The sequence below is a fragment of the Hyperolius riggenbachi genome, chromosome 2 (assembly GCF_040937935.1).
Source record: "Hyperolius riggenbachi isolate aHypRig1 chromosome 2, aHypRig1.pri, whole genome shotgun sequence".
Taxonomy (NCBI): domain Eukaryota; kingdom Metazoa; phylum Chordata; class Amphibia; order Anura; family Hyperoliidae; genus Hyperolius; species Hyperolius riggenbachi.
The window spans coordinates 315,954,803-315,980,798 of NC_090647.1; the positions used below are offsets into that span (position 1 = coordinate 315,954,803).

The window sequence follows — 25,996 nt, forward strand, 5'->3', positions numbered from 1 at the left end:
AAACTTTTTGTACTGCATGAAATAAATAAATAAAACAAATATTAAAAACACAATAGATTCCCTTTAAAAGGGCAGTGTGGAACGTTAAATGGTTAGATCAGAGAAACACAACTTCACAACCTCTTGCCTCATTGTCTTCCACTGGTTACTATTTAGTGGAGTTATCCTTTAATAAGTGGTGGCACCCTTTTATAAGTGGTGTCACACTTTAATAAGCGGTGGTGTTACCCTTTTATAAGTGGTGTCACACTTTAAAAAGTGGTGTTACCCTTTGATATTAACCACTACAAATAAAATAGGTTAACCTCTCCCAATCTTAGAGACTGAGAAATAGAACTATGCTTCCATAATCACGCTTATATGTACAGCTGTAAGTATATACAGGCATTAATTGGCATGACCTCCATTTTTAAACCCCATATTTGTCATACAGGGGTGGTTGAATGAAGCCCTTTTTATACTGCATTATGAAAAGTGACTCATATTTTATTTTGGCCCCAAAAATAAACATATCAATTTTGGCACATGCTTCTTCCACTGGCTATGAGGTTTCTGCCCAGATGACTATGGATGCTATCTGGTATCATACGATTCCAAGTATTCCAGGGCAGTTTCATAGCAGAAGCGGTATTGGTCCTGCAAACAAAGAGAAAATAATGTCTGGTTAGTGTGGATTCTTTAAAATAAAGTTTAATGCATTTCATGGTTATCTCTTTGTATCATATGCTTGAAGCCTACATCCTTACATAGTGAGAGGAGTCATCATAATGTACATTATTAGCAGGTGGCGTTTGTGACCATGTGACCATAATTAACTCAATTCACAAAGAATTATTAAATGCGGGTTATTGCTGTATTGGTGCGATATACTGACACCTAAATAACACATTTTTCTTATTGATGTCAATTCGCAAAGGTTTTTAAAATACCAAACAAATGGGGTTAGTGCTTCAGGATCCACAACCAAAAAAAAAAAAAGGTGCAAATCACCAGTACAGGAAAAAACATTTAATGTGCACATTTTATTTCAAAAGACACAAATAAGTCTACACCATGGAAACGCTGGATAAGTATAGATGACACTATCTGCAATACCCACAGCTGCCAGTAGAGGCCACCTTGCTCACAGTTTTAAGTGGTGACCACCGTCCATACACATATATTCTATTATTCATTACAGATTATTTATATTATGCAGCTGTGTGATCTCACATAACTTCCTCAGAAACCTCTCATGTACCAACTGAAGTGTCTGTCTTGGCAGAACACCACAATACAATGTCAATCTGTCACTAGCTAACATGCCAAAATAGCCACATGGGCCCTAAGTGAAACAATAATCTAAGCCCTAGCTACAGGCACTCATGCCTTGCTTTCCCCAGCACAGCAAACTTTTACACACTGACACTGATCTGCATCCAATCAGACTAGTTGTCATGTACCCTATGATGACCAAAAAGCAGGAGAATAGCTATGGGAACAAGAAAACCACTATCATCCAAATTAAGAAAGTGTTATATCGTACCCGAGCATCATGCTAGTGTTCTGCGCCCTTTAGATTCTCACATCCTTTAGTATATAAAATGGCAATTTAACCACTTCACATCCAGACCTTGTTTCCCACTTATGGACCAGAACAGTTTTGACAGTTTAGCTATATCCTCATTTAATCAGCAATAACTTTATCTCTACTTAAGACACATAAATGAAATATATATTGTTTTTTTCAAGACAAACTAGGCTTTCATTGTATGCCATTTTTTAACTCAAACAATTTTGTTTTCTATGAATTTTAATGGGAAAACAAGAAAAAAAATAGAAAAAAAAACACATTATTTCTCAGTTTTACCAATTCCAGTTTAAAAATAAAAAGTGCTACTGTAGATGAAAAACACAAATTTTGTTTGGCTATTCTTACCGCTTATCACAAAACTTAGATTATGTTCCTGTCACAATATATGGTGAAGATATTTGAATCTGAAATAATGCTACAGAGTGTATTTTTCACTATGAACTGACAAAATAAAAGTATTTTTAATGGCAAAAATCTATCTCATTAGCTCAGGAAATGAAGGCAAGACTAAATAAATTAAAAATGGATGAGGCACCTGGCCCGGATGGCATGCATCCTCGGGTCCTAAGGGAATTAAGTTCAGTTATAGATAAACCCCTTTATCTTATCTTTTGTGACTCTCTTTCAACTGGCAGAGTCCCAGTGGATTGCCGTACAGCCCACGTTTTCCCATTATTTAAGAAGGGCAAAAAATCAGATCCAGGAAATCATAGACCTGTAAGCTTAACATCAGTTGTATGCAAACTATTTGAGGGGTTACTAAGAGATACTATACATGACTTCATAGTAGAAAATAATCTTATTTCTCAGCATCAACATGGGTTTACTAAAGACAGGTCCTGTTTGACTAACATGCTCAGCTTTTATGAGGTAGTGAATGCTAATATGGATAATTGGGAATGCTGTAGATGTGATATACTTGGACTTTGCAAAGGCCTTCGACACTGTTCCCCACAAAAGTCTGGTGCAAAGGTTGAGGATGCAAGGACTGGGGAAGAGTGTGTGCATGGATAAGGAACTGGCTAATGGACAGAAATCAAAGAGTTGTGGTAAATGGATCGTACTCAAAATGGGAGACTGTTAGCAGTGGGGTACCACAGGGGTCTGTTCTGGGTCCAGTGCTCTTCAATTTATTTATTAATGACCTAGTAGATGCAGTAGTGAGCAATGTTGCTATTTTTGCAGATGATACAAAATTGTGCAGAATCATCAACTCTCAGGAAGATAGTGTCATATTGCAACAGGATCTGGATAGGATGGCTATATGGGCACATACATGGCAGATGAAATTCAATGTTGAAAAATGTAAAGTCATGCATTTTGGTTGTACCAATGGTCTAGCACCATACAAAATAAATGGGATACAGTTGGGGACATCAAACTTGGAGAAGGACTTGGTAATACTCATCGACAACAAGTTAAATAATCGTACTCAATGCCAAGCCGCTGCAGCTAAAGCTAACAAAATTTTGGGATGCATTAAAAGGGAAATAAAAACTCAGGATACTAGCATAATATTGCCCCAGTTTAACTCTCTAGTAAGGCCACATCTGGAATATGGAATTCAGTTCTGGGCACCACATTACAAAAAAAGATATTGCAGTTTTAGAGCAGGTGCAGAGACGAGCAACAAAATTTGTACGTGGGATGGAAGGTCTCACTTACCAAGAAAGGTTAGATAAACTGGGTTTATTTAGTCTAGAGAAAAGACGCCTTAGAGGGGATCTAATTAACATGTATAAATACATCAGAGGGCAATATAATAGCTTGGCGGATGAGCTTTTTGTCCCTAGGCCTTCTCAAAGGACCAGAGGACATGATCTGCGCATGTAGGAAAAACGTTTTAGCCATTGATTTAGGAAATGGTTCTTGGAGGAGATTTTAAACTAGGATCTGGGGGGAGGCGGGAGGATAAAGTCTCAATATGTAGACAAGATAAGGTAAAAAGACAGTGGGAGCCTAACATTATGGGGGGTGGAGAGGGGGGTGGAGACAGTGTAAAGATTAAGGAGGTTGGTAAAACTTCAAGTAACCTATTTTGTGTAAACAAAATTGGTAAATGTGTTGGTAAAAATATAAAGTGCATGGTAACCAATGCTCGGAGCCTTGCAAATAAAATAGACGAACTAGAGTTCATTCTGAATGACAAAGGCTATGACATTGTGGGAATAACCGAGACATGGATGGATGAAAGCCATGACTGGATAGCTAATTTAAAAGGATACAATGTGTTTAGGAGGGATAGAACAGGGAAAAAAGGTGGAGGGGTTTGTCTCTTTGTTAAGAATTCTTTTACAGCTGTCCTCAACGATGAGATGGAGGAAGATTGCGAAGATGTGGAGTCCGTTTGGGTAAATATTCATGGTGGAAATAAAAGTTGCCAATTGCTTATTGGGGTATGCTACAGACCACCTCTTATTAATGAAGCTGCAGAACTGCGATTACTACAGCAGATTGAAAAAGCTGCAAGTAAAAACGAGGTCATAATTATGGGCGACTTCAACTTTCCAGACATTGACTGGGGTATTGAGGTTACCCATTCTGGTAAAAGCAGCAGATTTCTGGCAGCACTACAGGACAATTACTTGACTCAAATGGTAACGGAACCAACTAGGGGGAATGCGTTACTGGATCTGATCATTTCTAATAGACCAGATAATGTATCAAATGTGCAGGTTCAAGAACATTTGGGAAATAGTGATCACAACATGATAACGTTTGATCTGGTGACTGATATGCCACGGGGCAGCGGGACCACTAAAACTATGAATTTTAGAAAAGCAAAGTTCAATCAAATTAGGCAGGCACTAAGTTTGGTGAACTGGGATAATGTACTACAAGGGGACGACACTGAAGGGAAATGGCAAGCTTTTAAACGTATTCTCAATCAATATTGTAGTATGTATATCCCATATGGAAACAAAATGTCTAGGAATAAAAAAAGGCCTCTATGGATGAATAGAAAGGTTAGGGATAAAATGAAGAGGAAAAAGAATGCCTATAAGGTCCTAAAACAGGAGGGGACTGAGGCTGCACTAAGCAATTATAAGGAGTGCAATAAAAATTGTAAAAAAGAAATTAGGCTGGCAAAGATCGAAGCTGAAAATCAAATCGCTAGGGATATCAAATCTAACCCAAAAAAGTTTTACAAGTACATCAACTCTAAAAAAAGAAAGGTTGACTGTATAGGAATCCTAAAGGATGAGGGTGGGAACTCGATGGTGGACGACCAAGGTAAGGCAGAGTTATTAAATGCTTTCTTTGCTTCAGTCTTCACAAAGGAAACAGCACTGTTGCAAATTACAGAGGCAGAAGAGTCTCAATCTTCTAACTGTAATATTAAATACTTAACGCAGGAAGAAGTAAAGGCAAGACTAAATAAATTAAAAATAGACAAGGCACCTGGCCCGGATGGCATGCATCCTCGGGTCCTAAGAGAATTAAGTTCAGTTATAGCTAAGCCCCTTTATCTTATCTTTTGTGACTCTCTTGCAACTAGCAGAGTCCCAGTGGATTGGCGTACAGCCCACGTTTTCCCATTATTTAAGAAGGGCAAAAAATCTGATCCAGGAAATTATAGACCTGTAAGCTTAACATCAGTTGTATGCAAACTATTTGAGGGGTTACTAAGAGATACTATACATGACTTCATAGTAGAAAATAATCTTATTTCTCAGCATCAACATGGGTTTACTAAAGACAGGTCCTGTTTGACTAACATGCTCAGCTTTTATGAGGTAGTAAATGCTAATATGGATATTGGGAATGCTGTAGATGTGATATACTTGGACTTTGCAAAGGCCTTCGACACTGTTCCCCACAGAAGTCTGGTGCAAAAGTTGAGGATGCAAGGACTGGGGAAGAGTTTGTGTGCATGGATAGGGAACTGGCTAATGGACAGAAAACAAAGAGTTGTGGTCAATGGATCGTACTCAAAATGGGAGACTGTTAGCAGTGGGGTCCCACAGGGGTCTGTACTGGGTCCAGTGCTCTTCAATTTATTTATTAATGACCTAGTAGATGCAGTAGTGAGCAATGTTGCTATTTTTGCAGATGATACAAAATTGTGCAGAATCATCAACTCTCAGGAAGATAGTGTCATATTGCAACAGGATCTGGATAGGATGGCTATATGGGCACATACATGGCAGATGAAATTCAATGTTGACAAATGTAAAGTCATGCATTTTGGTCGTACCAATGGTCTAGCACCATACAAAATAAATGGGATACAGTTGGGAACATCAAACTTGGAGAAGGACTTAGGAGTACTCATCGACAACAAGTTAAATAATCGTACTCAATGCCAAGCCGCTGCAGCTAAAGCGAACAAAATTTTGGGATGCATTAAAAGGGAAATAAAAACTCGAGATGCTAGCATAATATTGCCCCTGTTTAACTCTCTAGTAAGGCCACATCTGGAATATGGAATTCAGTTCTGGGCACCACATTACAAAAAAGATATTGCAGTTTTAGAGCAGGTGCAGAGACGAGCTACAAAATTGATACGTGGGATGGAAGGTCTCGCTTACCAAGAAAGGTTAGATAAACTGGGTTTATTTAGTCTAGAGAAAAGACGCCTTAGAGGAGATCTAATTAACATGTATAAATACATTAGAGGGCAATATAATAGCTTGGCGGATGAGCTTTTTGTCCCTAGGCCTTCTCAAAGGACTAGAGGACATGAGCTGCGCATGGAGGAAAAACGTTTTAGCCATTTATTTAGGAAAGGGTTCTTTACAGTAAGAGTGGTTAAGATGTGGAATGCATTGCCACAGGAAGTCGTTATGGCAAACTCTATACCTGCATTTAAAGGGGGCTTAGATGCTTTCCTTGCGTTGAAAGACATCCATGGCTACAATTACTAGGTTATGCCTAATGATGTTGATCCAGGGATTTTATCTGATTGCCATCTGGAGTCGGGAAGGAATTTTTCCCATTTGGGGCTAATTGGACCATGCCTGGTGGTTTTTTTTTCGCCTTCCTCTGGATCAACAGGGGTATGTGGGGGACGGGCTGGAGTTGTACTTTGTACTGGTTGAACTCGATGGACGTATGTCTTTTTTCAGCCAAAATAACTATGTAACTATGATTAAGATGTGGATTGCATTGCCACAGGAAGTCGTTATGGCAAACTCTATACCTGCATTTAAAGGGGGCTTAGATGCTTTCCTTGTGTTGAAAGACATCCATGGCTACAATTACTAGGTAATGCCTAATGATGTTGATCCAAGGATTTTATCTGATTGCCATCTGGAGTCGGGAAGGAATTTTTCCCTTTTGGGGCTAATTGGACAATGCCTTGTAAGGGTTTTTTCGCCTTCCTCTGGATCAACAGGGATATGTGAGTGTGAGAAAACGCGGAAAAGCCGCCGCCAATACTCAAGGTGAGGCGGCTGATTCCGCGTTTAACATGGCAGTTGGGGCGCAGTCGGAGCGCGGAGAAACCGCCGCATGCTCTAACAACAGGGCGGCGGATTCCGCGTCCAATGCGGCAAGTTGTTCGCTTAGGCCTGCTCCTCTCAGTAAGGCGGAATGCGGAGTAAACGCCGCACGCCCAGACAGCGTTGCGGCGGATTCCGCATCCAGTACAGCGGAGACATTACAACACATGACTGGTGTTGCTGGGACTGATAGTCCACACTGGTTTAGGAGGACGCGCGCGCAGAGAGGCAGGTCCTTTATGGCAGTCAGAGGAGGGTCAGCTGACCAGGCCGGTCAGCTGACAATTACAGCAACTTTCATTGGTCCAGCACTTAGGGGTGGCACTGGTGAGCGCCGGTGTATATATACTGGGTGCTGGTCATTTCTCCGGCGTCTGGCATTGCGATCACTACGTGGTAGCACTCAGACCTTGTCAGTATCTGTGTTTATTAGTCAGTTTTCAAGGTGTTGATGATCACGGAGCTCACACCTTAGCCTAGGAATTCTGTTATTATCTGTATTGTTATCTAGACCAGTTTCCAAGGTTTTGACGGCCACGGAACTCACACCTTAGTCTAGGAATTCTGTACCATCTGTATTATTTGTATTATCTAGTCTAGTTCCTGGAGTGTGAGAATCTTGGAGCTCACACTCAAGTTTAGGCATTGTTGATTACCTGTTATGACCTTCTGCATTCCTGACCATTCTCCTGATCTCTGATTTTGTACCTTGTCTTTCTGATTCTCTGTTGCCAAAACCCGGCTAGTCTCTGGATTCTGTATCTGCCTGCTGTCTCTTTACTTTATCTGTCCGTGTGTTAACGACCTGCTTGTCCGACCTCGAGAACTATCTCTCCTGTTAGGAGATAGTTCACAGATGCGTCAGTGACACTCCACCACTGGTGTCACTCACGTTCTGTCCTTCCCACTGTCTCAGCCTGGCTCCGCCCCTTGGGGAGCTGCAGGACTGTGGAAGGAAGCTAATCCTTAACAGTAGCTCCTACTGTCTAGCACCCATTCTACGGGTGCTTTCCTCAAAGTATTACTGTTGCACCAAACACTCTCATATCTCAGGTGTCCAGAGGTTAGAAGATATATCTGATTATCGGTGATACTGCAGATCATCAATAATCGGGTATATTCTGCATTCTCGGTGATACTGCAGATCACCGGTAATCAGATCCTCTCTGTGTTACGCCGATCGTTACAGAACGCCAGACCAAACCCAAATGGACGCACTGTATAGCCATGTTGAAGTCCTGACCACCACGGTAAATCAACTTTCCGCGGCAGTTTTGAACCAACAGACCCAGACATGTCAGATATTTGGGGCTATTCGGGAACTTCAAACAGTGCGATCTCCTCTTAGCACAGACATACGTATGCCTGTACCTGAATTTTTTTCCGGTCACAGATCTGACTTCCGAAATTTTAGGAGTAGAGTGTTATCATACTTTGAGTTGAGACCTAATTCTTCAGGAACTATGGCCCAAAGGGTTACATTTATTAAGACTTTGTTATCAGGCGATTTTCAGACCTGGGCATACAGTCTGCCCACCGGAGATTTAGCCTTAACCTCCGTAGATTAATTTTTTAAGGCTATGGCAGTAATTTACGACGATCCAGACATTGCCTCGACTTCTGAGCGGAAGCTCAAGTTGTTACGTCAAGGCAAAAGTCCGGTTGAACAGTATGCTGCTGAATTTAGGAGGTGGTTAGTGTCAGCCAGGTGGGACACCTTTGCCCTTTTGTATTGTTTCCTATCAGGGTTGTCAGATGAGGTCTGTGATCTCATGCTAAGCCAGCCTGAGCCCAAATCTATCGATGAGGCCATTTCATCAGCCATCAGGATAGATCTTCGACTGCGCTATCAGAGACAGACCCGGGGTGGAAACCATGTGAAAATAATGTCCCACGCTGTGCCCCCTGAAACTCCACCTCCTCCCGATTTGCCTCCACCTGAACCAATACAGATTGGTCGGTCAGAGTTTTCTCAAGTGGAGCGGAAACGCTACTACCTAGATGAGAAACGGTTGCTCCTTCCTTGTACGATTGCATGGGAGGATAAATCTGAAGTCACTGAAGCCTTTGTTGACTCGGGCTCAGTGGCTAATTTTATAGATTACGAATTTGCTAAAAAATTGGAGAAATGCATTTTTGAGGTAACATCTGTTGCTTTTCTGGGGTACATAATTTCCACCTCAGGCCTTTCTATGGATCCCGCCAAAGTCTCTGCTGTTTTGGAATGGCCCCAACCAGTAGGTCTCAAATCTCTTCAGAGATTTCTCGGGTTTGCAAATTACTATAGAAGGTTCATAAACGGGTACTCCACTGTCATTGCACCCCTCACCAGTCTCACTAAAAAAGGGTCAGATACCAACCATTGGTCCCCCGAAGCTCTGACCGCTTTTTCCACTCTGAAAGAACTGTTTTGCTCTGCACCCATATTGAGACACGTGGACACCTCCTATCCATTCATTGTAGAGGTTGACGCCTCAGAAGTTGGGGTAGGGGCTGTGCTGTCTCAACGCTCTGGGCTGCAGGGAAGATTACACCCGTGTGCCTATTTCTCTCGGAGGTTTTCACCAGCAGAGAAAAACTACGATATAGGTAACAGGGAGCTTCTACCCATTAAGTTGGCCTTTGAGGAATGGCGTCATTGGCTAGAAGGAGCAGAACATACGATTACAGTCTACACGGATCACAAAAATTTGGAATACATTGAGGGGGCTAAGAGATTGAGTCCTCGTCAGGCTCGGTGGTCACTGTTTTTCTCGAGGTTTAGATTTGTAATTACGTATACTCCTGGTAGTAAAAACATTAAGGCAGATGCTTTGTCCAGATGTTTTGAGCCAGAGACAGCACAGCCCTCAGAACCTGAACCCATTGTTCCACAGAAAGTAGTACTGGGAGCTACAGAGACTTGGAAAGACTGGACTGAGACTTTAGGTCCCATCCAGCAGGATGTCCCTGAAGGAAAGCCTGAAGGGGTTATGTTTGTGCCACTGCCTTTTCGTCTCCAGGTGTTACAGATGTTTCACTCACACAAGAATGCTGGACATCCAGGGGCCTCCAGAACACAGGACTTGATTGCTAGATGTGCTTGGTGGCCTTCTTTGGCAACAGACTGCAAGGAGTATGTCAGAGAGTGTGCAGAATGTGCTAAAAGTAAACCCTCCCGTCTGGCACCTGTGGGAACGTTGCAGACTTTGTCCACCCCGAGTGAACCATGGACCCATCTGTCCATGGATTTTGTAGGTGAGCTTCCTAGGTCTGAAGGCATGTCGGTCATTTGGGTGGTAGTCGACTGTTTCAGTAAAATGGCCCATTTTGTGCCGTTAAAGGGACTCCCCTCTGCCCAGGAGTTGGCCGATCTTTTCATCACTCACGTTTTCCGACTTCATGGCATTCCGGAAAACATCGCGTCAGATCAGGGAGTCCAATTTGTCTCTAGATTTTGGAGGGCATTTTGCTATCAAATGGGCATGGAACTGTCATTCTCGTCGGGCTACCACCCACAGACCAATGGTCAGACGGAGAGGGTTAATCAGTCTTTGGAACAATTTTTGAGGTGTTATGTTGCAGAAGCGCAAACTGATTGGGTTAAGTTCTTGCCGTATGCAGAATTTGCGCACAATAATCTGAAAAGCGCTTCTTCTGGGTTCTCTCCTTTTCAGGTGGTAACTGGAAAGTTGCCCAAGTTTTCCCCATTGCCAGTAGCTTCCACTCCGTTTCCAGCTCTGGAGGCTTGGCAAAAGTCGTTCAAAAACATTTGGGGGATCGTGAAAAGCAACTTGGAAAAGGCTTTTCAAAGTTAGAGAGGTCAAGCTGACAAGAAACGATCCTTAGAGTGGAAGTTCCGACCAGGAGATCTGGTCTGGGTCTCCACTCGTCATTTGACCCTGAAACAACCCTCGGCCAAGTTAGGTCCCAGGTTTGTGGGCCCTTTTTCTGTGACCAGGAAGATCAACAATGTTACTTATGCCATCGGTCTTCCTGCTAGCATGCGTGGTGTAAGATCTTTTCATGTATCCCTGCTTAAGCCAGCAGTCCATGTGGGTACCAATCCTCCTCCTCCTGTGATGGTAGACGACCAACCTTAGTATGAAGTAGAGAAAATTTTAGATTCACGAGTAGTGCAGAATTCACTACAATATCTTGTTCACTGGAGGGGGTATGGTATAGAGGGGAGAACATGGGTACCTGAGTGTCGCATGCATGCAGACAAATTGAGAAGGGAGTTCCACATTTGATATCCTGAGAAACCTGGTAGGAGTTGTCCGGAGTCCACTCCTCGGGGGGGGGGGGGGGGGGGGGTACTGTGAGAAAACGCAGAAAAGCCGCCTCCAATACTCAAGGTGAGGCGGCTGATTCCGCGTTTAACATGGCAGTTGGGGCGCAGTCGGAGCGCGGAGAAACCGCCGCATGCTCTAACAACAAGGCGGCGGATCCTGCGTCCAATGCGGCAAGTTGTTCGCATAGGCCTGCTCCTCTCAGTAAGGCGGAATGCGGAGTAAACGCCCAGACAGCGTTGCGGCGGATTCCGCATCCAGTACAGCGGAGACATTACAACACATGACTGGTGTTGCTGGGACTGATAGTCCACACTGGTTTAGGAGGACGCGCGCGCGCAGAGAGGCAGGGCCTTTATGGCAGTCAGAGGAGGGTCAGCTGACCAGGCCGATCAGCTGACAATTGCAGCAACTTTCATTGGTCCAGCACTTAGGGGTGGCGCTGTTGAGCGCCGGTGTATATATACTGGGTGCTGGTCATTTCTCCGGCGTCTGGTGTTGCGATCACTACGTGGTAGCACTCAGACCTTGTCAGTATCTGTGTTTATTAGTCAGTTTCCAAGGTGTTGATGATCACGGAGCTCACACCTTAGCCTAGGAATTCTGTTATTATCTGTATTGTTATCTAGACCAGTTTCCAAGGTGTTGACGGCCACGGAACTCACACCTTAGTCTAGGAATTCTGTACCATCTGTATTATTTGTATTATCTAGTCTAGTTCCTGGACTGTGAGAATCTTGGAGCTCACACTCAAGTTTAGGCATTGTTGATTATCTGTTATGACCTTCTGCATTCCTGACCATTCTCCTGATCTCTGATTTTGTACCTTGTCTTTCTGATTCTCTGTTGCCAAAACCCGGCTAGTCTCTGGATTCTGTATCTGCCTGCTGTCTCTGTACTTTATCTGTCCGTGTGTTAACGACCTGCTTGTCCAACCTCGAGAACTATCTCTCCTGTTAGGAGATAGTTCACAGATCCGTCAGCGACACTCCACCACTGGTGTCACTCACGTTCTGTCCTTCCCACTTTCTCAGCCTGGCTCCGCCCCTTGGGAAGCTGCAGGACTGTGGAAGGAAGCTAATCCTTAACAGTAGCTCCTACTGTCTAGCACCCATTCTACGGGTGCTTTCCTCAAAGTATTACTGTTGCACCAAACACTCTCATATCTCAGGTGTCCAGAGGTTAGAAGATATATCTGATTATCGGTGATACTGCAGATCATCAATAATCGGGTATATTCTGCATTCTCGGTGATACTGCAGATCACCTGTAATCAGATCCTCTCTGTGTTACACCGATCGTTACAGTGAGGGAGCAGGCTGGTGTTGTACTTTGTACTGGTTGAACTCGATGGACGTATGTCTTTTTTCAACCAAAATAACTATGTAACTATATATTCCCGTTCACCAATTAGTGTTGCATCAGATAGTGCCAGAAATGTGCACAGGAGCAAGCCCAATCCTGCACAGCACTGCTTGGGCTACAAGATGTATATCTACTGACTCGTGGCTTAGATGAAGTCACAGAAGATGTCGATATGCTGTAGTGGTGGATAAAGTGGTTAATAACTACTGTACTCCAACCAGTACAATCACCTTCTATTACCAGATGATTTTTTTCTTGCATCAGTGTGACCCTTTCTTTGATCATAGTTCTTTTAGCATGCACCCAATATACACCATACTACTACTCAAATAGTGCAATAATTCTGATGCATTGCTAGGGTGCAGGTTCTCATCCTGCTCTCATGCTGTTCATGCACCTCTTCAAACACAGAATCCTGGAAGTTTAGTCTTAGATAATTCGACACAGACCGGCTAGACTGCAGGTAGCCCTGTTAACTCCAAAATTTCCTTTATATGATCTCATAATAGTCAAACAGTAACAAACCTCTCTGGCTTCAGGCAACGTCAGGATTCGTGTCTCTGCACTATAAACAGTGGAGTAGCAATTGCAGATGTAGAGGTTGTGACCATACCAAGGACCCTTGACCAGAAGGGCCTACAGTATATAGGGTTCTTCCCCAATTGCTACATTAGCTATTTATTGGTGCTGTAGTAGTAATGATCATCCTTTTCCTCAGCTTACTCACACACATTAGCTGTCCTAGAAAAAGCTGGAGTTGGTGGTCTGTCATCATGATGTCTATCATGTGATTATTTTACAAACACTGGGAGAGGGAAGGTTACAATTTGCCTTTGGCTCTGTAGCCACTGGATAGGACAGAAACTGTATGAAAAACTGGATTCTTACAAATGTTTGGAAATAATGTTTTAAAGAGAGAAGTTAACACAGGTTCTGTTATATCAGGTGTAAAGAAATTATTGCTTCCCACCAAAAATGAATCATGCCAGATGCCACACAGTGATGTCAGTGTGATAGTGGGCACATGCTGTGCTGTCTCAGAATCTAGAAAACTTGTCTTTAATAAAGGCACAAGCTATCCTTTACATCTGGTCTTCTTTGCTGGTCTGATTTGTAACTGTTAGAAGGAGCAAGACATTGGCCTTGGTGCAATTATCCACTCTAATCACTTTGCACTTCTTAACTTTTTTAGCCAATTTTTACAATGCTGTATCCTCTTTCAGGCACAGCAAGTAAAAGTACAGGTATAATTTTTCCTGAATTCAAGTGTGATATTAATTTGCATACTTTATTTGTGCGTTTTTTTTTTGTTTGTTTGCTAGGTTCTGAAAAGTATTTATTATATAAATAAGGTGTCAAAAGGAATAGAAATTATATTTAATGGATAAGATTCATGCATCAGTAACAAAATCCAAAGCACAGGAAATATGAGAAATAAAAACGCAAAAAAAAAAAAATACTGACTTCAACTGAACAGAAATGCCACGGCAGGTCCTGTCTTTTACAGAACCCATCAATGTATTGAAATAAAATGACAACTGAAATGAGAGGGATATGGAGGCTGCCATATTTATTTCCCTTTAAACAATACACATTACCTGGCTGTCCTCCTTATCCTCTGCCAATAATACTTTTAGCCATATACCCTGAGCAAGCATGCATATCAGATGTTGGACTTGAGTTTGACTGAATTTGCTGCATGCTTGGTTCAGGTGTGTGTTTCAGACACTATTGCAACCAAAGAGATGAGACGGACTGCCAGGAAACCAGTATTGTTTAAAAGGAAATAAATATGGCAGGCACCCTCTCACTTCAGCTTTAAAGAGAGTCTGAAGCGAGAATAAATCTCGCTTCAGACCTCATAAATAGCAGGGGCATGTGTGCCCCTGCTAAAACACCGCTATAGCGCGGCTTAACTGGGGTCCCTTCACCCCCAAATCCCCCTCGATACACCGGGGGAGCGCTTCCTGGTTGGGGCAGGGCTAACCGCCGCAGCCCTGCCCCACGCGCGTCTGTCAGCGCGTATCTCCGCCTCTCCCCCGCCCCTCTCAGTCTTCCTTCACTGAGAGGGGCGGGGGAGAGGCGGCGATGCGCCGCTGACAGACGCGACTGGAGGCAGGGCTGCAGCCGTTAGCCCTGCCTCCAGGAAGAGACAGCCAGCGACCTTTTCACGACACACTTTTGCGGGGGGTGGGTTGGGGGTGAAGGGACCCCCGTTTAGCCGCGGGATAGCGGCGTTTTAGCAGGGGCACACGTGCCCCTGCTATTTATGAGCTCTGAAGCGAGATTTATTCTCGCTTCAGAGTCTCTTTAAGGTGATTTTGAAAGAAAATGGGGACATATGATGAGTGACAATCTACAGGAATCACACAGTATTGAAGAGATGGGAAAGGATAAGCAACAAGCTCAGAGGAAGAGAAAAACGTGGTGAGGAGCAAGAGGACATAACTGGATGGGAAATAAAGTGAAGATAAAGAGGCAGTTATAGGCCACAGATGAAAAGATATTATCACAAGAGGTCAGCGCTCATAGCAGGATTTAAAACAAAACAGAAACTCAGCCAGTTCGCCCTCTCTTTACAATAAACAGATATATAAACAAGAGAGTTGGCGCTCTGGTAATATGAAACACACTTTGCATCAAAAGTCCATGTATAAAAGACCTAAAAATATAAAATGTCCATAAACATCTAGAATTTGCAGTATATCATCTTCTGTTGTCAATACATGGATACTGAAGGTCCTAATTCAGGTACGTGTGAGTGGACCACCACCAACACCCTTTGTGTGCCACTCACCGCTGTATTAGACCAACCAATGGTCTATATGCACCTTGGGACCGTTCCCGGGTCGTCCCCCACCTCTCGACCAACAGTTCTTTGTGTTCCAGATGTAGTTTATCAAGACCTCAATAAAAAAGGCTGGACATAGCGTAATACTGCTAAAAAAATTTTTTAATGATAAAAAACTATTGCACTTACAATCTGCAGACGGTTAAAACGCATGAGTAATTTTGGCACGGGCTCTCCCCCGCAAAGGTGGCCTGGCTGGCTGGCTTGGGCTGACCCTGTCGTTTTTCTCCGCTGCGCATACGGAAGACGCCGGGGTGCCTGCTCGCCTCCTCACCACGCTGCTCCGTGCTCAATCAACTTCCGCATTGGACTCCGCCCTATCGATTTCGTCACCTCGTGACTCATCAGGGGCTCGGAGTCCAATGCGTCAGACGTGTCAGATATAGCGACTCCCTCAACCCGCCCCCTCCGTGCGTAACCCCTCCGTGCGTAACCCATCCACACCCACTACAGTTTTGACTAATGCAAATGGCATCCCTCCTACCCTTCGCAATGCTGCCAAGCCTTCCAGCTAAACCATCCAGCAGGCAAGCCCACATATCAATATTCCCCTACATACAGTCAGTTCCCTTAATGCCTCCACCCCAAAAAAACCATAGGCTATTTCCATAATACATCACCCCTTCTCCAAAGTATGTCTACCCATATTAAAAAACAACCCCCTCCCATTCTACTCCTACTCCCCTCCCCCCCCACTCTGCATTTATCGTGACTAATACCTTACAGTATTCCTGTGACAACCGCCACATCCCTTCATCTCAGTTTTCATGTATCACCTATCACATATTATCAAATACCTGCTATCTGCATATTGTTACATATCCACTGCGTGCCTCACTCCCCAGGGGCCCGGGTGCATGCACACACATCACATCCCTCCCCCTGCCAGGAGGGCCACCCCAGCAGCACTGTGCCATACCACCCCTATCACTTCTCCCCCCATACCCACCTAATCACCCAAAAAACATACCAGGTCTATATCTATATTTAACCCTTCAGGTCTGAGGGTTCCCATATTATGAATCCATTTTGTTTCCTCCTGTGACACCCTCTTTAGTTTGTTGCACCCTCTCCAATGGGGTATTATTTTTTGCAGTGCACAAAAAGATAAGCCTTTAGGGTCACAGTTGTGATGAGTACCAAAATGTGCTGAGAGGCTATGATTAGGATACCCCTTCCGGATGTTACGAATATGCTCCCCCATTCTTTCCTTTAGGGTCCTAGTAGTTCTCCCGATATATTGCCATCCGCATTCGCACCAAGCAAGGTAAACCACATGCCTATCGTTACATGTGATAAATTCCCTAATATTAAAGTTTTTTCCATTACTAAAAGATATCACTTTATTAGTCTTAATACCCTTTGCCTCCCTGCAGGGTTTGCATCCTCGGCATGGAAAAAAACCGGCCGTTTGCCACCCTTGCATAGTTTGAACTTTTTTGGGGTCCACACAGCTCGGTGCTAGGAATTGTTTTAAATTTTGGGCCTTCCTGTATATAAACTTTGGTCTGCTGGGTATGACCCCTCTCAATATGAGGTCCGTTCCCAGTATGTCCCAATGTCTAGTAATGATTTTCTGTAGCTGCCTATACTGAGTGTTATAACCTGTAATAAATGCGATTTCATACTCACCTCCATTCTCATTCTCATCTTTGTCCCTTAATAGCATATTCCTATCCAGATCTCCTATCTTTCTAATCTCATCATCCAGCTCTATTTCTGGATAACCCTTCTCCATGAATCTCTCCTTTAGTATCCCAGCTTGTTGGTAATAATCTCCTAGATTTGTGCAATTTCGTTTCATTCTCATAAATTGCCCTTTGGGGATCCCCCTAATCCATGCTGGGTGATGGCAGCTATCCGTACTTATATACCCATTTCTGTCAGTTTCCTTGAAGTAACTTTTTGTCCCCATTTTGCTACCCTCTCGCAAGATTTCTAGATCCAAAAACTGCATACTCTTATCGTTGTACTGCATAGTGAGGGAAATACTCAAGTCATTATCATTTAGCTGCCCCAGAAAAATCTGCAGGCTCTCAGTCCCTCCACCCCATACAAAGAATAGGTCATCAATAAAGCGTCGCCATATTCTTATGGGCCCCCCCTTCTCTAATACGGACTGTTCCCATTTCCCCATGAACAAGTTTGCCAGGCTAGGGGCATAGCTTGCCCCCATGGCACACCCCTTCGTCTGACTATAGAAGGTGCCATCATGCCAGAAATAGTTTCTTTCCAGGGCAAACCTCAAAAGTTTCAGTACATACTCTCTTTGCTCATCCTTGATCTTACCCTCCTTCCTAAAAAAGAAATCAACCGCTTGTATTCCCTGGTCATGCTTTATATTTGTATATAGAGATGCAACGTCCATTGTTACCATCACTTCTTCCCCCCCAATAGATTCATCATGCAATATCTGGAGCATATGTTTGGTGTCTTTTAGTACATATGGTAGATTCATCACCAAAGGTTTCAAGAACTCATCTAGGTATTGTCCGAGTCGGTGGGTTACTGATCCTATTCCACTGACTATAGGCCTGCCCGGTGGTTGCGTTCTATTTTTATGTATTTTCGGAACTTGGTAGATGATCGGTATTCTGGGTGTATCAGGTATAATGTATTTAAATTCATCATCCGTGATGAGGCCCCCATCTAAGCCCTCCTTAAGTATCTCCCTCAGTTCTGCAAGATACTTACATGTGGGGTCCCCCTTCAATGGGGTGTATGCCGTTCTATCATTCACCAATCTATCCAATTCAGTTTTATACTGACCTTTATTTAGAACTACTACCCCCCCTCCCTTGTCCGCTGGTCGTACTACCAATCCCTTCCCTTCCAACATTTCTTTAGCTAATTCCTTCATGTGCCCACCTTTAAACTCTGGTATCTGGTTCATATCTTTGATGACCATGTTTTTAAAAACCTCAATAGCATTGTAATTGCTATCCTGGGGGTTAAAGGTAGATTTATTTCGCAATTTAGTGTGGGCATAACCATCCTGAGTCACCTTACTGTGTGGTCTTATTGGTCGTCCAGCAAAATATTTCTTTAAATGGAGTTTCCTGGCAAATTTGTTTATATCTATATAGGTGCTAAATTTATCCAAACCTTGCTTTGGCGCATACTTCAGGCCTTTATCTAGGATTCTCAATTCTTTACTGCTCAAGTCAATTCCGCTTATATTATATACCCCTTCACCTACAGCTTTCTTATCCTTTTTACCCCTCTTCCCCCCCCTTGTGCCTCGTCTTGTTCTCTTTTTCCATACTGGTACATGTTGTGTCCTGGGCCTTCCAGTCTCCATTCCCTCTCCCCATATCTGGGGCCATTCTCTAAAAAAGGCTCCATTGACTGGTGCTGCCTGATAGGGTCATATCGGTTGTACACCGGAATGCCATATTGATTTTGGGGTTCATTTCTGATGCCTCTTCCATATCCTCTCTCCATTGCTTTTTGAGGGCTCCTTGCGCCCCCCCTATTGGATCCCCACCCTCTGTTTCCCCCTCCCCATCCACCCCTCCTCCCCCCCCCTCCCCCTGTGGTCCATAACTCACACCTTGTGTCCCCTCATGACTATAGGGGGGCCTGGGGCCCACTCTGTGATCCTCATTTGGAGGTTGTTTTGGAGCCTGCTGTTCCTTTTCTATTTTTGCTTGTACCTCTGCTGCTTTTAGATCCTCCTTCTTCTTAATCTGCCATCTGTACGTTTCCTTTTTCCTAGTTGCATCTGCATCCCTCTGGAACTTTTTTTGTTTTTCAGCCCTAATCTCTTTCTCATTTTTTTCCAAAAACTCCCCTAATCTTTTTGACCTACTTTTATACTCCTCTGAGTTATTCAATGGGGTCATTTTAATTTTGATGTTATCAATTTCTCCCCCTAGCCTTTCTAACCTTTTATTCTTTCTTTTCATCAGTAATTTCACAAGGCCCTGGCCACACTTATCAAAATACTCTTCCCATTCTTTATCGTTTTCTTCATCATCCTCCCCATCATTAGCCATAAGATCCCATCTCAGTCTCTTGGGTACAATGCCCTCTTTGTCGTATTTTGTCAGTGCGGCCAGGTCCCACCATGTGCCCTGTTCCTTTACCATAACTGTTTGTAATTTTCTAAATTCCTGTTCCATAGTACCCCCTATGTCTCCACTATCCACAAAGATTTCATAATTGAGGCTAGGTCGCTCCTCTTGTGATAATAGTTTGTGATGGTGTAAGTGGAGCGACCTAGCCTCAATTATTAGCTGAATTTATGTCTAGGATTTTTTTATTGTATTATCTCTTATAGTAAGCATCTATAGGAAAAAATTACATTTATCTGTACTCCTTATCTGAACCCCTTTGTGCAAAAAATGGATCCTTTTGAACAAAGAGCTAAGAGAATCATTAATTTAGATGAAATCTTTGTGGATAGTGGAGACATAGGGGGTACTATGGAACAGGAATTTAGAAAATTACAAACAGTTATGGTAAAGGAACAGGGCACATGGTGGGACCTGGCCGCACTGACAAAATACGACAAAGAGGGCATTGTACCCAAGAGACTGAGATGGGATCTTATGGCTAATGATGGGGAGGATGATGAAGAAAACGATAAAGAATGGGAAGAGTATTTTGATAAGTGTGGCCAGGGCCTTGTGAAATTACTGATGAAAAGAAAGAATAAAAGGTTAGAAAGGCTAGGGGGAGAAATTGATAACATCAAAATTAAAATGACCCCATTGAATAACTCAGAGGAGTATAAAAGTAGGTCAAAAAGATTAGGGGAGTTTTTGGAAAAAAATGAGAAAGAGATTAGGGCTGAAAAACAAAAAAAGTTCCAGAGGGATGCAGATGCAACTAGGAAAAAGGAAACGTACAGATGGCAGATTAAGAAGAAGGAGGATCTAAAAGCAGCAGAGGTACAAGCAAAAATAGAAAAGGAACAGCAGGCTCCAAAACAACCTCCAAATGAGGATCACAGAGTGGGCCCCAGGCCCCCCTATAGTCATGAGGGGACACAAGGTGTGAGTTATGGACCACAGGGGGAGGGGGGGGGGAGGAGGGGTGGATGGGGAGGGGGAAACAGAGGGTGGGGATCCAATAGGGGGGGCGCAAGGAGCCCTCAAAAAGCAATGGAGAGAGGATATGGAAGAGGCATCAGAAATGAACCCCAAAATCAATATGGCATTCCGGTGTACAACCGATATGACCCTATCAGGCAGCACCAGTCAATGGAGCCTTTTTTAGAGAATGGCCCCAGATATGGGGAGAGGGAATGGAGACTGGAAGGCCCAGGACACAACATGTACCAGTATGGAAAAAGAGAACAAGACGAGGCACAAGGGGGGGGGAAGAGGGGTAAAAAGGATAAGAAATCTGTAGGTGAAGGGGTATATAATATAAGCGGAATTGACTTGAGCAGTAAAGAATTGAGAATCCTAGATAAAGGCCTGAAGTATGCGCCAAAGCAAGGTTTGGATAAATTTAGCACCTATATAGATATAAACAAATTTGCCAGGAAACTCCATTTAAAGAAATATTTTGCTGGACGACCAATAAGACCACACAGTAAGGTGACTCAGGATGGTTATGCCCACACTAAATTGCGAAATAAATCTACCTTTAACCCCCAGGATAGCAATTACAATGCTATTGAGGTTTTTAAAAACATGGTCATCAAAGATATGAACCAGATACCAGAGTTTAAAGGTGGGCACATGAAGGAATTAGCTAAAGAAATGTTGGAAGGGAAGGGATTGGTAGTACGACCAGCGGACAAGGGAGGGGGGGTAGTAGTTCTAAATAAAGGTCAGTATAAAACTGAATTGGATAGATTGGTGAATGATAGAACGGCATACACCCCATTGAAGGGGGACCCCACATGTAAGTATCTTGCAGAACTGAGGGAGATACTTAAGGAGGGCTTAGATGGGGGCCTCATCACGGATGATGAATTTAAATACATTATACCTGATACACCCAGAATACCGATCATCTACCAAGTTCCGAAAATACATAAAAATAGAACGCAACCACCGGGCAGGCCTATAGTCAGTGGAATAGGATCAGTAACCCACCGACTCGGACAATACCTAGATGAGTTCTTGAAACCTTTGGTGATGAATCTACCATATGTACTAAAAGACACCAAACATATGCTCCAGATATTGCATGATGAATCTATTGGGGGGGAAGAAGTGATGGTAACAATGGACGTTGCATCTCTATATACAAATATAAAGCATGACCAGGGAATACAAGCGGTTGATTTCTTTTTTAGGAAGGAGGGTAAGATCAAGGATGAGCAAAGAGAGTATGTACTGAAACTTTTGAGGTTTGCCCTGGAAAGAAACTATTTCTGGCATGATGGCACCTTCTATAGTCAGACGAAGGGGTGTGCCATGGGGGCAAGCTATGCCCCTAGCCTGGCAAACTTGTTCATGGGGAAATGGGAACAGTCCGTATTAGAGAAGGGGGGGCCCATAAGAATATGGCGACGCTTTATTGATGACCTATTCTTTGTATGGGGTGGAGGGACTGAGAGCCTGCAGATTTTTCTGGGGCAGCTAAATGATAATGACTTGAGTATTTCCCTCACTATGCAGTACAACGATAAGAGTATGCAGTTTTTGGATCTAGAAATCTTGCGAGAGGGTAGCAAAATGGGGACAAAAAGTTACTTCAAGGAAACTGACAGAAATGGGTATATAAGTACGGATAGCTGCCATCACCCAGCATGGATTAGGGGGATCCCCAAAGGGCAATTTATGAGAATGAAACGAAATTGCACAAATCTAGGAGATTATTACCAACAAGCTGGGATACTAAAGGAGAGATTCATGGAGAAGGGTTATCCAGAAATAGAGCTGGATGATGAGATTAGAAAGATAGGAGATCTGGATAGGAATATGCTATTAAGGGACAAAGATGAGAATGAGAATGGAGGTGAGTATGAAATCGCATTTATTACAGGTTATAACACTCAGTATAGGCAGCTACAGAAAATCATTACTAGACATTGGGACATACTGGGAACGGACCTCATATTGAGAGGGGTCATACCCAGCAGACCAAAGTTTATATACAGGAAGGCCCAAAATTTAAAACAATTCCTAGCACCGAGCTGTGTGGACCCCAAAAAAGTTCAAACTATGCAAGGGTGGCAAACGGCCGGTTTTTTTCCATGCCGAGGATGCAAACCCTGCAGGGAGGCAAAGGGTATTAAGACTAATAAAGTGATATCTTTTAGTAATGGAAAAAACTTTAATATTAGGGAATTTATCACATGTAACGATAGGCATGTGGTTTACCTTGCTTGGTGCGAATGCGGATGGCAATATATCGGGAGAACTACTAGGACCCTAAAGGAAAGAATGGGGGAGCATATTCGTAACATCCGGAAGGGGTATCCTAATCATAGCCTCTCAGCACATTTTGGTACTCATCACAACTGTGACCCTAAAGGCTTATCTTTTTGTGCACTGCAAAAAATAATACCCCATTGGAGAGGGTGCAACAAACTAAAGAGGGTGTCACAGGAGGAAACAAAATGGATTCATAATATGGGAACCCTCAGACCTGAAGGGTTAAATATAGATATAGACCTGGTATGTTTTTTGGGTGATTAGGTGGGTATGGGGGGAGAAGTGATAGGGGTGGTATGGCACAGTGCCGCTGGGGTGGCCCTCCTGGCAGGGGGAGGGATGTGATGTGTGTGCATGCACCCGGGCCCCTGGGGAGTGAGGCACGCAGTGGATATGTAACAATATGCAGATAGCAGGTATTTGATAATATGTGATAGGTGATACATGAAAACTGAGATGAAGGGATGTGGCGGTTGTCACAGGAATACTGTAAGGTATTAGTCACGATAAATGCAGAGTGGGGGGGGAGGGGAGTAGGAGTAGAATGGGAGGGGGTTGTTTTTTAATATGGGTAGACATACTTTGGAGAAGGGGTGATGTATTATGGAAATAGCCTATGGTTTTTTTGGGGTGGAGGCATTAAGGGAACTGACTGTATGTAGGGGAATATTGATATGTGGGCTTGCCTGCTGGATGGTTTAGCTGGAAGGCTTGGCAGCATTGCGAAGGGTAGGAGGGATGCCATTTGCATTAGTCAAAACTGTAGTGGGTGTGGATGGGTTACGCACGGAGGGGTTACGCACGGAAGGGCCGGGTTGAGGGAGTCGCTATATCTGACACGTCTGACGCATTGGACTTCGAGCCCCTGATGAGTCACGAGGTGACGAAATCGATAGGGCGGAGTCCAATGCGGAAGTTGATTGAGCACGGAGCAGCGTGGTGAGGAGGCGAGCAGGCACCCCGGCGTCTTCCGTATGCGCAGCGGAGAAAAACGACAGGGTCAGCCCAAGCCAGCCAGCCAGGCCACCTTTGCGGGGGAGAGCCCGTGCCAAAATTACTCATGCGTTTTAACCGTCTGCAGATTGTAAGTGCAATAGTTTTTTATCATTAAAAAAATTTTTTTAGCAGTATTACGCTATGTCCAGCCTTTTTTATTGAGGTCTTGATAAACTACATCTGGAACACAAAGAACTGTTGGTCGAGAGGTGGGGGACGACCCGGGAACGGTCCCAAGGTGCATATAGACCATTGGTTGGTCTAATACAGTGGTGAGTGGCACACAAAGGGTGTTGGTGGTGGTCCACTCACACGTACCTGAATTAGGACCTTCAGTATCCATGTATTGACAACAGAAGATGATATACTGCAAATTCTAGATGTTTATGGACATTTTATATTTTTAGGTCTTTTATACATGGACTTTTGATGCAAAGTGTGTTTCATATTACCAGAGCGCCAACTCTCTTGTTTATATAACAGATGAAAAGATGATTGAAGATGTAGAGGCAGTCATGTGGCACAGCTTATATAAATGGGGATGAGTGGAAATGGGGCTCATATAATGAGATGAATAGGGATGAGTGGGAAATAGTAATGGGGCACTTATGAGGAAATACAGTAAGTGGGAATAAGGAGGAAGCAGTAGTAGAGCACCGATGAAGAGATGGATGAGGATAAGGGGGAAGCAGTAATGGGGCACAGATGAGGAGATGAGTGGGAATGAGGAGTAAGCAGACATGGTTAACAGATGAGATGGGTAAGGAGGAGTGAGAATCAGTAATGGGCCACAGATGAGAAGAAGAATGGGTGTAAAGAGGAGGCAGTTATGAGAAACAGATGAGTGAGCATGAGTGAGAATCAGCAAGGGCCCGTTTCCACTTCTTAGTGATGCGAATGCGGCTACCTAGCCGCATCGCATCAATTCCGCCGCCGGCCGCATCACATCAGTCAACTGAGGATATGGGACGCGGCTGCGGGCGGATGCGACCGTGCGAGAATCTGCAGCATGCTGCAGATTCTCGGATCGCTACACACCGCTCCGCACAACATGCATGCAGTGGAAACTCTTCCATTGGCATGCATGTGTTTCAGCATACACACGGTGTGATGTGGTTATGTAGCCGCATCGCACCGCTCCTAGTGGAAACGGGCCCTAATGGCTCACAGATGAGAAGATGAATGGGTGTGAAGAGGAGGCAGTTTTGGGAAACAGATGAGTGAGGATGAGTGAGAATCAGTAATGACCCACAGATAAGAAGAAGAATGGGTGTGAAGAGGAGGCAGTTATGGGAAACAGATGAGTGAGGATGAGTGAGAATCAGTAATGGCCCACAGATGAGAAGAAGAATAGGTGTGAAGAGGAGGCAGTTATGGGAAACAGATGAGTGAGGATGAGTGAGAATCAGTAATGGCCCACAGATGAGAAGAAGAATAGGTGTGAAGAGGAGGCAGTTATGGGAAACAGATGAGTGAGGATGAGTGAGAATCAGTAATGGCCCACAGATGAGAAGAAGAATAGGTGTGAAGAGGAGGCAGTTATGGGAAACAGATGAGTGAGGATGAGTGAGAATCAGTAATGGCCCACAGATGAGAAGAAGAATAGGTGTGAAGAGGAGGCAGTTATGGGAAACAGATGAGTGAGGATGAGTGAGAATCAGTAATGGGCCACAGATGAGAAGAAGAATGGGTGTGAAGAGGAGGCAGTTATGGGAAACAGATGAGTGAGGATGAGTGAGAATCAGTAATGGCCCACAGATGAGAAGAAGAATAGGTGTGAAGAGGAGGCAGTTATGGGAAACAGATGAGTGGGGATGAGTGAGAATCAGTAATGGCCCACAGATGAGAAGAAGAATAGGTGTGAAGAGGAGGCAGTTATGGGAAACAGATGAGTGAGGATGAGTGAGAATCAGTAATGGGCCACAGATGAGAAGAAGAATGGGTGTGAAGAGGAGGCAGTTATGGGAAACAGATGAGTGAGGATGAGTGGGAAGCAGTAATGGGCCACACATGAAAAAATGAGTGGGTATGAGCAGGAGGCAGTAATAAGGCACAAGATGAGGAGATGAGTGGGAAGCCGTTATGAGCCACAGATGAGGTGATGGGTGGGGGTGAGGAGGAAGGGGACAAGGAGGAGGCAGTAATGAGACACATGA

At 43.8% G+C, this 25,996-nt stretch overlaps 1 protein-coding gene across 12 annotated transcripts in view; it reads right to left on the reverse strand.

The window, feature by feature from the left end:
* Positions 1–465: 465 nt before the first annotated feature.
* Positions 466–25,996, reverse strand: part of PTPRU (protein tyrosine phosphatase receptor type U) — a 253,718-nt gene continuing 228,187 nt past the window's right edge. For all 12 annotated transcript variants that reach the window (XM_068269156.1, XM_068269157.1, XM_068269155.1 and 9 more), the window contains one exon: positions 466–636. In XM_068269156.1, the coding sequence (XP_068125257.1) occupies positions 574–636 (63 nt within the window). In that variant the 3' untranslated portion in view covers positions 466–573. The remainder of the gene's footprint in view (positions 637–25,996) is intronic.